The sequence below is a fragment of the Leptidea sinapis genome, chromosome 15 (assembly GCF_905404315.1).
Source record: "Leptidea sinapis chromosome 15, ilLepSina1.1, whole genome shotgun sequence".
NCBI classification, from domain to species: domain Eukaryota; kingdom Metazoa; phylum Arthropoda; class Insecta; order Lepidoptera; family Pieridae; genus Leptidea; species Leptidea sinapis.
The window spans coordinates 14013763-14030111 of record NC_066279.1 but is presented as its reverse complement, the minus strand read 5'-3'; the positions used below and the strand labels follow the sequence as shown (position 1 = coordinate 14030111).

Here is a 16349-nt window from a genome sequence, read left to right as displayed (position 1 = left end):
CGCAAAACAATTTTTTTTTATGCACACTTATTCTCAATAAAAATGAAGAAGATAAAGTGCATAAAAACATCGTCCTGAACCATAACCTGATTCCTGCCGCCGAATTCCACCTTCGGACGACACGCCACAAGTTAGGATATCATCCTCACCATCTGGATGTGTGGCGGTCCTCCACAGTGCGGTTTTCAAGGAGCTTTATTCCACCTACTACAAAGCTGTGGAATGAGCTTCCTTGTGCGGTGTTACAGGGACGATACGACATGGGTACCTTCAAAAAAAGCGCGTACACCTTCCTTAAAGGCCGGCAACGCTCCTGTGATTCCTCTGGTGTTGCAAGAGATTGTGGGCGGCGGTGATCACTTAACAACAGGAGAACCGTACGCTCGTTTGTCCTGTTATTCCATCGAAAAAAACGTCCTTATTAATATGACAGCCAAATCGATTTAATTATTTTAATATTTCTTGTATGTTTCAGCGGACACAAAATTTAGTTTACCAGAAAACCTTACATATCTTTACATACAGAACAATTCCTTAGAATCGCTACCGATCGACAAGTTAAAGAAAAATAAACTTAAGCGCATCGACTTAAGGCACAATTTGCTAACAAGCTTCTACCCGGAGTTGGTCAAGAAAATATTAAGTGAGGGATTGGAAGTATATTTTGATGGTAAGTTAGAATAGTTAGTAAAATGTACTTGCACCATTGTACAAGATATTAAACTGTGTTGTTTATAATTTATTATTTATTACGATAGTGGCTATACTAAAACACATTGACAAATTTTTGGCTATTTAACTATTGCAATTTTTGAGATGGACGTTTTTTTGTTGCCAATTTTATATGGCTTATAGTTGTGTAATAAAATAAATCTTTATATTGTAATTTAAAATAAGTGGGGTTGAGCAGGATATTAATTGTAAAGTTGATCCAATAGATGGAGCCACGACTGACAATAGCCACACTATAAATAAACACAAGTTTCCGGGACGATACGACATGGGTACCTTCAAGAAAAGCGCGTACACCTTCCTTAAAGGCCGGCAACGCTCTTGTGATTCCTCTGGTGTTGCAAGAGAGTGTGGGCGACGGTGATCACTTAACACCAGGTGACCCGTACGCTCTTTTGTCCTCCTATTCCATAAAAAAAAAGAACTACACTTCCAATCGCATATTAAAAGGTCGTGAAAAATGACCGAGCGACCTCGTATATACGTATTACCTTAACTTATATAGATGACATTAAAACATTCATTCAAATTAACACCTTATTGTGTTGCTACTATGCTCAAAGTCTAACGCATACGCTCATTAGAAGTAATAAGTACTTCGATAAGTTTTTGAACAAGTTTTTGAACAAGTACTTGTACAAGTACTTCGCCGAGTACTTCGCCGAGTTCTTCGCCAAGTACTTTAGAAGTACTTCGCCGAGTTCTTCGTATTTGTTATTGTTATTGACAAGTACTTCGAGAACTACTTCGCCGAGTACTTCGCCGTACTTGGAGCCAAGCACGTCACCGAGTAACGGTGACAACAGTGACAATGGTGACAACAGTGATAACAGTGATAAAAGTGACAACGGTGACAAGAGTGGCATGTGTGAAGTATTTTATTTTATTCGGAAAACTTACAGTTACACCAATACAGTTTTCACTTATATGTATTAACAATAGCAATTATTGTAATATACAGTAAAGTAAAATACAAAAACTTTGAAGTAAAATACAAGTAGTAAGTCGCGAGACGGACGCGAACACGAGGCAGGAACATGAAGAACTACTTTGAAAATTATTTAGCACAATGATTAAAAACGGCAATTTAGTTACACAGTTTTTGTTAATTATAAGGGGCATTACCTGAAATACCACACTCCATCCATTTTAAGTTTGGATATGCTGTTATTTGGACAGTTTTTCACTGAACACTGTCATTGCATGGCGTTGTATTCAAAGCGCGGTCGAAACACAACTCTACGTTACCTCTGCCAAATAGACGCGTAGGCAGAGTTTTACTTCAGACAATATCTGAGCGTAATTGTGAGATTATTGATTGATTATTGTACGTTAATAGTTGTAGATTATATAAGCTGTGGATAAGAGTAACATGCTTTACACTACATTAGAAGTATTTTTTTATAATAATATATATTTATTTACAGATAATAAATTAAGGTGCGACTGCCTTACGCGGCCTTTAAAGCATTATTTGAACAAACTGCCAAAATCCACGCTAGATGGTGATGACAAATACAAAAACATCAGTTGCGCCGAGCCGCCTCTGTTGGAGAACGAGAATTTCTTGTCTGTGGATGAAGAGAGACTGCTGTGTGACAACAGTGAGCAAGATGGCAATACTGAGTTTGTGTTCACAGCGGAACCGGATGTAGCGTTCAGGGATGTGCAATAGTGAGTTCTGCTTTTTTATATCACATACCAACTCATGATACAATACCACGTACCTACATGTACGTATAAATGATCTAAGTGATGAACATTGACGTTGAGTACAAAATGGCGGCTAAACGTCACAAAAAATTACTTTACGTACTTATTTTCTTCTTATTTAATTCGTCGATGATATGTTGTGTTATTTACCAGCGGGAGGCTCTTTTGCACAGGATGCCGGCTAGACTGTGGGAACCACAACGGTGCCGTTTTCTGGCTGAAGGGCGCCGTAGTTAGTTAAATTACTGGGCAAATGATACCTAACCTCTTATGTCTCAAGGTGACTAGCGCAGTTGTTGTGCCCCGCTCAGAATTTTTGTGTTTTTCAAGAATCCTGAGTGCCACTGTATTGTGATGGATAGGGCATATCATTTACCATCAGCTGAACATCCTGCTCGTCTCATCCCTTGTCATAAAAAAGGTCGTTTTGAAATCTGTCCAGTAATATTTTCAGTGTTATGAGCAGCTTCTCCGCTTGTTCGCAAAAAATATTCATTTTTGTCAAGACACTCATTTGTTTTAATCTTTTCAGCTCCCAGCCAGCTATATACGCGAATTGGTTCATTCTGAGCACAGAAGACATCGCCGACTTTTACATTTACATACGCGATAAAAACAACACCCTGTATTACAACAAAGACGTCTCATACAATCTACGCTCACTGACAATAAACATCGACGAAAATCTCCGCACGTCACTACAAAAAGGCGGCGCTTTTGACATTTGCATTCAGGCCAAAACGTCAGCGGGCTTCGCGCGCAAATGGTTTGACAGCCAATGTCAGACGATGCCTTCGAATTTCGAATCTTGGGCGAAGAAGTTGAATGTCGATAAAAGGAGGTTGACGAAAAAGAAGTCTTATAGATGGTTCTCAAATAACGTTCTCGGATTAGTCAGCGATTCAATATTGATTACTTTATGTATATTTCTTGGTGTTTGTTTTAGACGGCTGGCAGATATTGATCTCTGATCCATTCACATATGTTTTTTTTTTGGAACAGATGGGCAAAAGTGGGTTACCTGATAGGTATGTGATCGCCACCGCTTGGTTTTAGAACTTCATTACAATTGTTGCCGGTTGAGGAAGCTGCAGAATTATTTTGAAGATATTTACTTTAGAAGACATATTTTACTTCTAACATAAATACTAAGCGGTTCTTGTTTTCAAAAGAGTTTTATGCGAAGCTAATGTTTAGATATGATGAATATTCGAGTTGATTACAAAATGGAGCCGCCATTTTAATTTTACCGCCAACGTCACTAAAAATTTCGCGCCCAAAATGATTTGACAGGAAATGTTAAGACATTGCTTTTTATTTCGTTTTGTGAAAAATATTTAAATGAAATGAACATCGAATTATATAAAATAATTATTGCTCGTTTAATCATTCTGTGTTCTTTAATGATGCTGGGACCGGATCATGGTCTGTCTGCCCTTAAAGATGTTCAATAAATTGAATGACTATTTTTAAAATGTAATTTTTACAAATACCATTCCGGAGTCCATCGTGTACAAGACTGCCTCACTTCCAACGATATATTTTTTTTAATATATAGTTATATATATATATACTTAATGTTTACTTAATATATTATTATAGAATAACTATGTCACAATTTGACTAAGTATTAACTGTGATAATATACCGTCCATTATACTGTTACTAATAGATTTATATTGTTAAGTATAAATATCACATTTTTTATTGTCTTTTAATTTGTATTTTTTTTATTAAATTTCATTTTTTTAAATTTTATGTTACTTCGCTTTAAATATGTTTACAGTCTGTAATATGTAAGATGTTTATTTACAATTCTTAGCTACGAAAAGGGGGGGAGGGGTAAATACGCATGATACCTTACCGCACCCCTTGTGATCTTTCCGACCCTTTCGATCCTCGTGAGATTAATGTTACCTAAAAATAACAGTTACCTACACAACAGCCATTGAACGGCATTTTTATAATATAATAGCTGACCTGACAGACGTTGTTCTGTACATAATGAATAAACTGTCTTTTATGAATTTTGTCAATAATATTTCGTAACATCAAGAATTATTTCGTAAAATATGCTCCCTGTTGTTTCATTGAAATTGTTTCACAGCAGAACTGTCAAACCGTGCGTCAATAAATTCTCTCATAGAAAATATTTCCATATATAACAAATATTGGAAATAGAAATAATTATGGGTCCCAAATCAAAATAAATACTATCCTATCTCTCAAGTTGGACTAAACTGCATTCCATGAAGTAATCCCCTTTCAAATCCGTTTATTGGTTTTGAAGTTCACTGGAAACAAACATCAGGACACTTATTATATTAATTACGATTTAAATTTGAGATAAAAAATATAGAATTATTATTATAGTTGTCGATGTTCAGAATACTCAATTAGAATTATTTTTGTCTCCAATAAAAACATTTGCTGTATTTATTTTTATTAATTATTTAAAGTCACATGACATAATAATATAGACTTAATTTATTTATTAAGTTTCGACTTTGCTGTGATAATTTTTCGTCCTTATTTTACATTTATTACTCAAATATTTGAATTTTGTCTAATTTTTTTTATATATTAATAATTATACTGAAATAAAGTTTGTATAAAATCTTTAAAACGTTTTTATTTTCGTCCAAGACTCTACTATTATAATTTTATTTTTGTAACGCTTTTAAGCGTATAACTCATAGACTTATAAAATAGCAGCGTATAGACGACCTGACAGCTCGATGTGCGTAAGCTATTGATGTCATATTTGAAATACTAAGGAGTTTATTCCAAACGTGGCTGACTGTTTACGACTTGTCAATGAAAATTGGTTACAGTAACAATAAATTCGCTTTCCTTTTCTACCTTGCTGTATCTGCGTTAGAGATATTCTTCTCGCTTTGTATATTGTACGTCCATGATTCTACAAGTAAAATATGCAATTTCCTAAGCGGACAATATTGTCTTAGGACACAGGAGCGTTGCTGGCCGTTTAGAAAAGTGCGCGGATTTTTTAAATATCCATGTCGTATCGTCCTGGAAATGCCGCGAAAGGATGCACATTCCATAGTTTGGTTATAGGTAAAAAAAGGTTAAAGGTTAGGCTTGAAAGCAGCACTGTAGAGGAATACCACACATCCTGTGGGAATGATATCCTAATTTGTGGCGTGTCGTGGGAAGGTGGAAGTTGGCGGCAGAAATCAGATCAAATAGCTCTTTGGAACACTCCGTGATACATCTATAACGGTAGAAGACACACAATGAAGCGACATCTCTACGCAACGCCAAGTGATCCAGTTATGCACAGGGTCTCCGATAATTAGCTCTGCGTTTCATGCGGTTAAATTGTTGGAGCAGACCAGTCCAGAGATTAGAATAATACTCCATATGTGGCCGGGCTTGGGTTTTACATTGCGCTATGTAGTGGACTGCATGAAATACTGCCGAGCTCTTTTGATAAACCCTGGTTTCTTCGAAGCCAATTTGGCGTTGATTTTGCAGTAGACAACGAGATGTGCAATATATAAATTACACCAGACGAGGCACTAAGAAGTGTGTGCATGCAAAGCGGTATTAGTGGTGAACGAGTTAACTTGACTGGGGGATAAATTGAAGAAGATAGTGATACCACAGTCTGGGAATGGAGCGAATTATAAATTTTACTGCACGATACTATACTAAGTGTTTGATGAGTAAATTACGAAAAAAAATCGAGCTGAACCGTATCGCGCTTGTTCTTCTCAGGTCTGAGGCATACTTTTTCGTATGGGTGGTAGTTTTTTGACGTTCAATAAGTGTTTTAAAATCCTATTTTGAGTAAATATATTTGAATTTGAAAAATAAGGTTGTTTTAACACTACCGAGAAATTCTGAAGAGTCCTCTATCGATAGAAAATCAACAATTATTTTCTTCAGGCACTGGTTGACGACTCCCCTAGAGAGCAATGGCATCTCCAGTTAAATTAAGTTCTATCTCACAATAATATTTAACCAAAAGGGGCAAAGTCAAATACTATGTTTATTCAAGTACGTTAAATAAAACAGTTTTGAATCGTCAATTAAACTTTTTACAGTAACACCGATCCCGGTTACCCGGTAAGTTATACTCTCTTATCATATATATAACCTTTAACCTCAAAAATCAGAAAACTCAATTGGGATGGGTACATGGTAAGAGTAAAAGATAAAAAGAACGAAAGATAGAGTCCGACCGGCGTAGGTATACTATAATTCCGCCGGTGGTTAAGGCGACAGCCTGAAGAACTTCCGCATAATGCGTGCCGTTCCTAAAATAGATACCTTCTGTATTTGAAAACCCCCAATTCCCTTACCTAATCCAGTTATTTAGCGAGAGCCTCTTGAGACGATGGTCGAGGCTCTTTGCTATAAGACCGTTTACGGAATTGACTATCGGGGACAATTATTGTTGAATCAACATCCCACATGTCAATAGCCTCGTGTGCTAGCTCCACATACTTCGAGAATTTGTGTATCTCAGTTTTCACGAGGTTATCATCACACAGAATGGTGATATCAACAATAAATGCCCGACGCTCTAACCGATCTACCAACACATTATCAGGCTTATTAGAAATGATAGTTCTGTCCGTGATGATAGATCGGTCCCAGTAGAGCTTGGCACGGCTAAATAATATAAATAAATAGGGTAGTGTCACCAAAAGCTGAACGACCCCCAATAAATGAACATTTGAGCGAAAACTCCAAATCTATAAAAAACTCCGCAACTTAGATATGTGCATTATTTTTTCCCGCATAAAACAATATTTTTAAAAGGCATAAAGGCATAAAAGGCATTTATTTTCTCAAAATTGATTCCTTTAGAATTCTTTTTGATGTCATTTCTTATACTACTAGATACTACTACCGCTTCGGAAACAAATGGCGCTCTGAGAGAGAAGAAGCGGCGCAAGAAACTCTCCCAGCATTCCTTCCTTTGCGCTCTTTTCAATAAAAATATACAATATTGTACAGTTGCTATAAAATAATCACAATCTAGTCCCAGGCTGTCCGATCACTTAGATATTCAGCAGTGGAGTAATAGGATTTACGACAGAGCCATTTTTTTATAAAACATTTAAATCCATTTATAGATAATGCCTGAACAGTGGCTGGGACTTTATTGTAGAAGTGTATACATTTACCCTTAAAGCTATTATGTATCTTATGAAGCCTACTAGAATTAGTTACAAGCAATCCCTTATTTCTAGTGTTATAATAATGAAAATCACTATTAAGAGCAAAAAGGTGACGATTTTTGTGAACATATATTAAATTTTCATAAATGTACTGACAATAAACAGTCATAATATTTATTTCTTTAAATTTTTCTTTGAGAGACTGTCTATAACCAAGCTGATATATAGCACGAACAGCTCTCTTTTGCAGAGCAAACACTATATCAATGTCAGCAGCATGACCCCATAGTAATATACCGTACGTCATGATGCTGTGAAAATAACTAAAGTACACTAATCTGGCGGTCGCAACATTCGTGTACTCTCTAATCTTTCTAACTGCATATGCCGCAGAGCTGAGTCTGTCTGCTAGATGGGTAATATGTGGACCCCACTGAAGCTTTTTATCTAACGTGATACCCAGGAAGACCGTAGTGTCCACAAGTTCCAATCTCTGGTCATTTATAAGTACGTTGGTTTGTACCTCCGCTGTGTTTGGTGTAATGAACCGTAAACACTTTGTTTTTTTACTGTTTAAGTGCAGATTATTCGTCTCAAACCAACGCACTATCTTTGAGAGTGCATTGCTTACCTCGTCATCAATATCCGCACGTCGCTTCACTTTAAAAATAAGTGAAATATCATCAGCAAACAATACAATCTCATGGCTATCATCTACCACAAACGGTAGATCGTTAATATATATAAGAAACAAGAAAGGACCGAGAATAGAACCCTGTGGAACACCTATTCGCACAGGTTTACCCGAAGACCGTTTGCCATTTACTATCTGAACTCTTTCGCTTAAATATGATTTTAACAGATTTAGGGCTCTATTTTTCACTCCATAATGCTTTAGTTTTAGGAGTAAAGTTTCATGGTGGACGCAGTCAAATGCTTTTGATAAATCACAAAAAATGCCCAATGCATCCTGTGACTCTTCCCAGGCGTCAAAGATGTGCTCAATGAGTCTAGTACCCGCATTAATTGTTGATAAACCCCAAGTGAAACCAAACTGATTTTTGTTCATTAATTTACAAAAATGCATTTGTAGCTGTTGAAGCAAAAGTTTTTCAAAAATTTTACTAAAAACAGGCAGCACTGAAATAGGTCTGAAATTAGCAGGGTCAAAAGAACTGCCCGATTTAAACAAAGGTATAACTTTGCTGTATTTCATGAGGTCAGGGAACACACCCTCATCTATGCATTCATTAAATATTATTGCTAATTCAGGTGCTATAATGTCAAGTATGTATTTAACAATATTAGTCGAACGATTTCTTCGTGTTTTCGTAACAACATCGATGGTCACAGCTATAATGCGCTCGCAGCTAGTCATAGTCAGTTTATATGGAAATTTACTTAAAGTGAGCGCCCTCCAAATTTAAGAATTTTGTCAGATTGAAGAAAGAATTAATGATAGATTTGAAAGATTTTGGTTGGATTAAAATCTTGAAATATTGGTCATTGATTATATTAATACATATTTATATTATTCGCCGCAGTTTTAGAAATATTTACCGTTCAAGTAATGGATTCAATTTTATTTGCTTGATCCAGCAGATGAACACCGTTCAACTTATGGAGACATCGCATGTTTTTAGGTCCATCGTAACATTTAAAATAACTCTATTAAGATTAAAACAAAACAGCTCAAATTAATTAAAGCAAATGTATGAGGCTAATTGCCAACAGTTGAACATACAATTTCGCATTTTTAATTAAATAATTAGGGCTTTATTTTCTTGCTTGTTCAACTTTAGATTTAATGCCCAAAAGTTGAACTAAAGAATATATTCGCCTTTATTCGTTCAACTTTTGTGTATCGCATCTTAAACTGAACGCTGAAGTAAATTTTGTACGTTCATTTTATGGTACTTTATCCCAAATAATGAACGAATTGAAGAATGTAGTTCAATTTTAGGACTTTTTTTTACCATATTATGATCGGATAATTAGGTTGTGTCAATCAATATTTTTTTCTTTTCAAAGAATCTATCCCACGAAAAGAATAAAATGTGAACAGAGCTCTCCCGAAGAAGCTGTACCTAAGAATGGTACAGCTTATAGAATTTATAGAGTACCAAATTCAAATATTTTTATTCAAAATAGCATGTGAAATCACTTATTGAAAGTCAAATTGCCTCAGGCCTGAGAAGAATGGGCGCAACAAACTCAGCGGGCTTTTTTTTTCATCAAAAATATGTTTTACAATTAAAGTAACATTTACAAAGTAACAAAGTAACATTGTACAATTAAACTTATTATTTAATAGCCTGAGGGCGGTCGCTCCATTCCCAATCTGTGGTGTCATTAAGAAAGTCATTTATGTTATAGTAACCTTTACCACACAAACGTTTTTAAACAATTCTTTTGAATAACGTAATACTGTTGCTTTGAACATTTTCTGGGATCCTGTTGTAAAAGCATATACATCGCCCCACAAAAGACTTGCTAACTCGAATATATAAGCTATAAGCTTATGTCTGTTCCTGGTGTTAACATTATGGTTATGACATACCAATAAAGATATTAATATTAAAAAAATATTGGAAGGCAAAGTGGATTATAATATTTTTTTTGTCATAGGTGTAATTTTTATTGATACCTAATAATAAAAATAACTTCTGAATACGGACAACATTTTTTATTTCTCTTAAACATACAATATATATTATGTAATACAAGTCATATTGTCTATCAAAATGTTAGTTCAACTATTGTGTGCAAAATGTTCATAATTAGGGCTCATTATTCAACTATAGGGGTAAACTTCTTATTTTTTTACAAAAAGCATACAATATACAAAAGTATATTTATTTAAACCAATCATAAAAGTGACATAATCCAAAAACATTATAAACTAAATTCTAAGTGTAATTTATTAATCAGCAGAAATATGACCAGCATAATGTACTTCCGGCATAGTTTTGTACGTCCCATAATGAACAGGTGACCAAGATGGGCCGTGTGGCTGAAGACTCGTATCTGAAAATAGTGACACAAATCGTAGGTAAGTAACTAATTGTCTTGTAGAAAGACAAACGAGCGTATTGATCACCTGGTTGTGATTGCCAAGTGATCATCGCCACCTATATCCTCTTGTAACTTCAGAGCAATCACAGGAGTAGTTTAATTAAGCGTTCCTATTTGAAAATGTACCGATAGTTTCATTTTGATGGGAGATCTTGCAATCAAAAGAGGCTTACTGAACAATCTATACCAGTGAGAGACTCCTTTGCAAAGGAACCCAGCTAGATTATGGGTACTACAATGGTGCCTATTTCTTCCGTGTAGCAGTAATGTTTAAACATTACAGTGTTTCGGTCTGAAGGGCGCCGTAGTCAGTGAAATTACTGGGCAAATGAGACTTAACATCTTATGTCTCAAGACGATGAGCGCAATTGTAGTGTCACTCAGAACTTTTGGGTTTTTCAAAGAATCCTGAGTGGTACTGCATTGTAATGGGCAGGGCGTATCAATTACTATCAGCTGAACGTCCAACTCGTCTCGTCCCTTATTTCCGTAAAAAAATATCTAGCAGAAAACGCTCTGAAGGGCATGCCAAATACAGCAGTCGTGCAGAACCAGAAAAGACAAATCAAATCAAAATCAGTTTATTCACGTAGGCACGGAAATGGCACTTATAATGTCAAAAAAAAATCTTATTGAATCTACGGCTACTTCATAAATGGTAGAGCTAATGAGAAGAAGTAGCAAGAAACTCATTGCCACTCTTTTATATCAAGATTTACATTTAAGTACATCGATTTAAAAATCATTTCATATTACAATATAATATGTAGAATGTAAAATGATGCAACTGACACACTCAAAAGTCAAATAGTCAATGTCTTACACGAGTAAGTCAAAAAAGTAAATGTAAATTAATACAAAAGTTATTGAGTACAGTAGCTGCATCATCCACATACACCATAAATAAATAGAGGTATTCTGTGAGCATTTTATAAGCGATTATAAATAAATAAATGTGTACATATCCGTACATATATATACACACAATACTTTTTAAGAATCTGAAACCGAGTCTCCGGCAACAGGATCATCCTGCCACCACAAGCAGCGCCCGTTCACGAGCATGGCGTTGAGCCAGCCATCGCCTCGCTCAACCATATTTTAGGGAAGGGGAGCACCCGTCCCACGTCGCCGCCACAAGCAGTGACATTTAAGCGAGCATGATGAAACCTGTTACGAGAACTCAGCAAACAACAATAAAACAATCTAAATCTACATAATATCATGCAATACTCACCAAATACCTCTACTTACAATTTGACAATTCTGCTTAAACTTGTAATTAATATTATATTTTTACTAACAGTAATCAAAAGCTCAATCCTTTAGGGTAATCAAATCAAAATCACCTTATTCAGGCAGGTGAAGGAAATGACTTTTCTTTTTATATCCACCTCCTTTGAGGGTTGAGCTTTAATAAAAAAAAGTGGCAAGAAACTCTTTGTGACAATCACTCACTTACAAATCATTTCAGTTACAATATATGTAAAGTGATGCAGCAATAATACTCAAACTACTAATACTCAAAAAAAAAATGTAAACTAATACGTAAAAATAAGAGCTATGGAGTACAGTCACGGCCGACTACTACTGTATCAACAATAAAAGTAGGCCATGGTACAGTAGATGCAGCAATCCACACAAACCGCAAATAAATAAAGGTATTTAGCGACCATTTTATTAGCAATTATAAAAAATATAATTTTTAATTTTAAAACCATGTATCATCAGCAAACAACACAATTTGATATTTATCCTTTGCAATATAAGGGAGATCATTTATATAAATAAGGAATAGAAAAGGTCCTAAAATCGAGCCCTGTGGAACCCCCATTTTAACTATTGATCTAGAGGATCGCTTTCCATTGATATCCACCTTTTGTAGTCTACAATTTAAATAGGATGTCATTAAGTCCAATGCTTTATTTTTAATACCGTAATGGCGAAGCTTTTTAATTAGTTCGTTTTTTTTTTATTTCTAATTTGTTTCGTGTTCAACACAATTGAACGCCTTGGATAAGTCACAAAACACGCCAAGTGCATCACAAGACTCCTCCCAGGCTTCAAATATATTATGTATCAAGTCAATACCAGGATCGGTAGTTGAACGACCCTGGGTGAAACCAAACTGTTTGGGGTGCAATAAATTATTATGGAAAAAATGACGAAACAATTGATTTAAAATAAACTTTTCAAAAATTTTACTAAAAGTGGGTAGTACAGATATTGGTCTATAATTATTAGGGCCACTGGTACAACCTGATTTAAATAGTGGAACTACTTTACTATGTTTCATTAGGTCAGGAAATTCACCATATTCTATACAATTGTTAAATATTATAGCCAAATCTGGCGCAATAATATCAATCAAAGACTGGACAAGTTTAACTGGTATACCCCAAAGATCATTTGTCGCCTTATTTTTAATAGATTTAAATGCTTTTATAACATCTGAGCCAGAAACTTGATCAAATTTAAAGATTTTATCACATTCAAAAATGTTATCTTTCAATAGTGAAAGAGCGGAGTCTGGAGATGAGTTCAACGAATTTTTAGTGGTAACAGGTTTATATGTAAAGAATGTTTCAAAAATTGTTGCAATTTTGCAATTCGACTTTACAGATCTGTTATCAAAGTTTAAATTTAACTCAGATATTTCCCTTCCGGCTTCTTCATTTATTATTTTCCAAGTTGTTTTTATCACGTTAGAATTATTGATTATTTTATCTCGTATATACCGTGACTTGGCAATAGTACAATCTTTTTTAAAAAAAATTGAGAACTGCTGAACATATCTATACATTTCATTTGGTTTTAATGTATTATGTAAAAATGGGATGTCTCTAACAACGGTGGCCCTCACTCTTTCTATGCGGTCTGATGTAACTAGCACAAAAGTTATTTTGTGTTTAGTTATATTGGGTTTTAAAGATTCAAACTGAATTAACTGACCACAGTGGTCCGAATCTAATTCACTAATTATGTTTTTACTAGTAGCCCTCACATTTGTAAAAATATTATCAATACATGTGGCACTAGTAGAAGTTATTCTTGTGGGTTCCATGAACATATTGGATAAGTTGTATGATTTAAATAGATTTAATAATTTAATACTTAATGCACTATTTTCTAAAATATTTATATTAAAGTCTCCACAAATAAGCAGTTTTTTATTTGATTTTGTGGTTTTGAATAAAACTTCATCCATAACTTTCTCAAAAAGTTCAAAGTTAGCACAGGGTGGTCTATAAACAGACACAACAATGAATTGCTCTAATTCAATTGAGGCTATCTCAATTATCCGCTCAAAAGACAGGCAGACAATATCATTTCGATTCTTATACTTTAACTTTTTCTTCAGTAAAATATAATATACAACATACAGACAATAATTATAATATACAAAACTCTTGGAGGTGACGATCGGATTTGGGTCGCAGTGTCAGTTAGTTTATTTTTATGAAAGAGGAGGACAAACGGGTCACCTAATGTTAAGTGATCACCACCGCTACCCATATTCTTGATACAGAATATGGGTAGCGGTCTGTCAGGAGCGTTGCCGGCCGTTTAGAAATCTCTACGCCCCTTTTTTGGAAGGTCCCGAAAACACCGTACAAGGAAGCTTATTCTACAGCTTAGTTGTACGTGGAAGAAAGTTCCTTGAAAACCGCATTGTGAAGGAACAGGAAGTAGGCAGGCAACCTTTAAAAACTTATTTGGACTTCTTCATATTTTTTAAGTTCAGTACATACCTGAAGTATAACTAACAGTAAGGCTATAACCATTTTCTATGTTTTCGAGGCAGTATTTCCCATGGCCCAAATTTGGCCTCACGTAGAGTACTGTGCTCACCTCTAGGCGGGCGCCCCCCAGTTCCAGCTTGGATCAAGTCATCTCCGATCGATTTTATTATTTGACGTTTTGTTGAGATTGTCTCTCTGTATCTTCTACCACATTTTATATCAAGGAGAGTCCACAGAGGAGTTGTTCACCTTGAAACCAGCAGCCGAATTCCACCATCGGACATTCCGTCGAAATGCGAATTTCTATCCGCATCATGTTGATGTCTAGCATTCTACAACCGGGTTTTTTGCGAGAAAATTCTTGCCTCGCACAGCCACTTTATCGAACCATTTACCAAATCATATCCCGAACTGTTAGAGACCGTAAAACTTACAGAATATTTATATATATACACCTAAAAGGTCGGTAACATATCTATAGACCTCTGGTCTTGCAGTTGTCCATGGTAGTGTCACTTCCTACCACGTGAGCCTTTTGCCCGTTTGTCCCCTCTTATTATTATAAGATAACTAGCCGCCCCGACAGACGTTGTTCTGTAGATAATAAAAAAAATACTTTTTTATAGGAATTTGCCAATAATATTTAAAAACATAAAGAATTATTTCGTAAAAAATGCTCGCTGTTGATATAATGAAATTATTTTACAGCGGAACTGTCAAACCGTGCGTCACTAAATTATCTCATAGAAATTATGTCCATACAAAACAAATATTGAAAATAAAAATAATTATGGGTCCCAAATCGAAATAAAAACTAACCTGTCTCTCAAGCTGGACAAAACTGCACTCCATGAAGTTATCCCCATTAAAATCCGTTCATTAGTTTAGGAGTCCATCGCGGACAAACAACGTGTCAGGTAATTTATATATATACACAAAGTAGAAAGTCTTAGCTGACTTAGGTCCCTCTGTTTCTCAGTGGGCATTATATTATTAGGCATTATTATGGTAATAAACCATCATACTTAAATAGTTGAAATTGTGAAACAGTTTCTGTACTGCTTATAACAACATAAAATATAAGAAGTAGGTACCTACCTACTTACTCAAAACAAAACAATGCGCTTAACAAAATTTACTTCGTACCTATGATTAATTGCATGAAATTAAAGCTATCATTACGAAATAGTATACCAACACTACTGGCAGCAATTCCGCATCGGCTCTTGACCCATTTTTTCTGGGAGAGAAGTACAAAGCTTGAGTTGGATCTAATATCCCGTAGCACGAATTAGAAGGTACTACGCAACTTCGATAGAAACGGAATAATGTATAAACATTATAGGAAAACGGAATAAACATTATAGGAAATATAAGAAAAATATTTTTTTTGTACTGGCTTTACAACTCTTGGTTTTAGTCTAAAGATAATAATTGATGAAGCCGTCTATCCCACATTTATAATTGACAGTTATTGGCAAGTTTTTAGCCTCCCGGCGCCATGACAGCGCATGATATTACAAATTAACCATTTATATTAATGAATTTCTAAGTCTTTATTCACTCAAAGTAACATACTGGCTGGTTGTAAAAAAAAATCAATTTAGTTTTGTTTTTTTCATAAAATTAAATGAAAGGGAATTTGTTTGAATTTAAGTGCGTTTTATTGCTACGTTTAGTCTTGATTTTATAATTTTACCAACCATTTAAATTGGTGTTGATGTAAGTCCCCAAACTGTGCGAAATCGCTTGCATGATTACAGCCTACGAGCTCGACGCATAATTAGGTACCCAAAATACGTCACGGGTACCGCGCTCGTCGAAATGAATGGTGTAGAGAACGCAGAACATGGAACCAGGAAGAATGGGATAACATTATGTTTTCATTTCTCATGCTCGGAAAGTAATGTTGTTTTGATCTGATTATTGGGTG

At 35.1% G+C, this 16349-nt stretch overlaps 2 protein-coding genes across 2 annotated transcripts in view; both read left to right on the top strand.

Annotated features, from left to right (window-relative positions):
- LOC126968295 (chaoptin) overlaps positions 1-4998 on the top strand; it is a 37279-nt gene extending 32281 nt beyond the window's left edge. The window contains exons 17-19 of the mRNA XM_050813207.1: positions 476-670; positions 2160-2406; positions 2978-4998. Of these exons, the coding sequence (XP_050669164.1) occupies positions 476-670; positions 2160-2406; positions 2978-3416 (881 nt within the window). The 3' untranslated portion in view covers positions 3417-4998. The remainder of the gene's footprint in view (positions 1-475; positions 671-2159; positions 2407-2977) is intronic.
- The window catches only part of LOC126968316 (zinc finger protein 675-like), a 288679-nt gene that overhangs the window by 47204 nt on the left and 225126 nt on the right, over positions 1-16349 (top strand). The window lies entirely within an intron of this gene.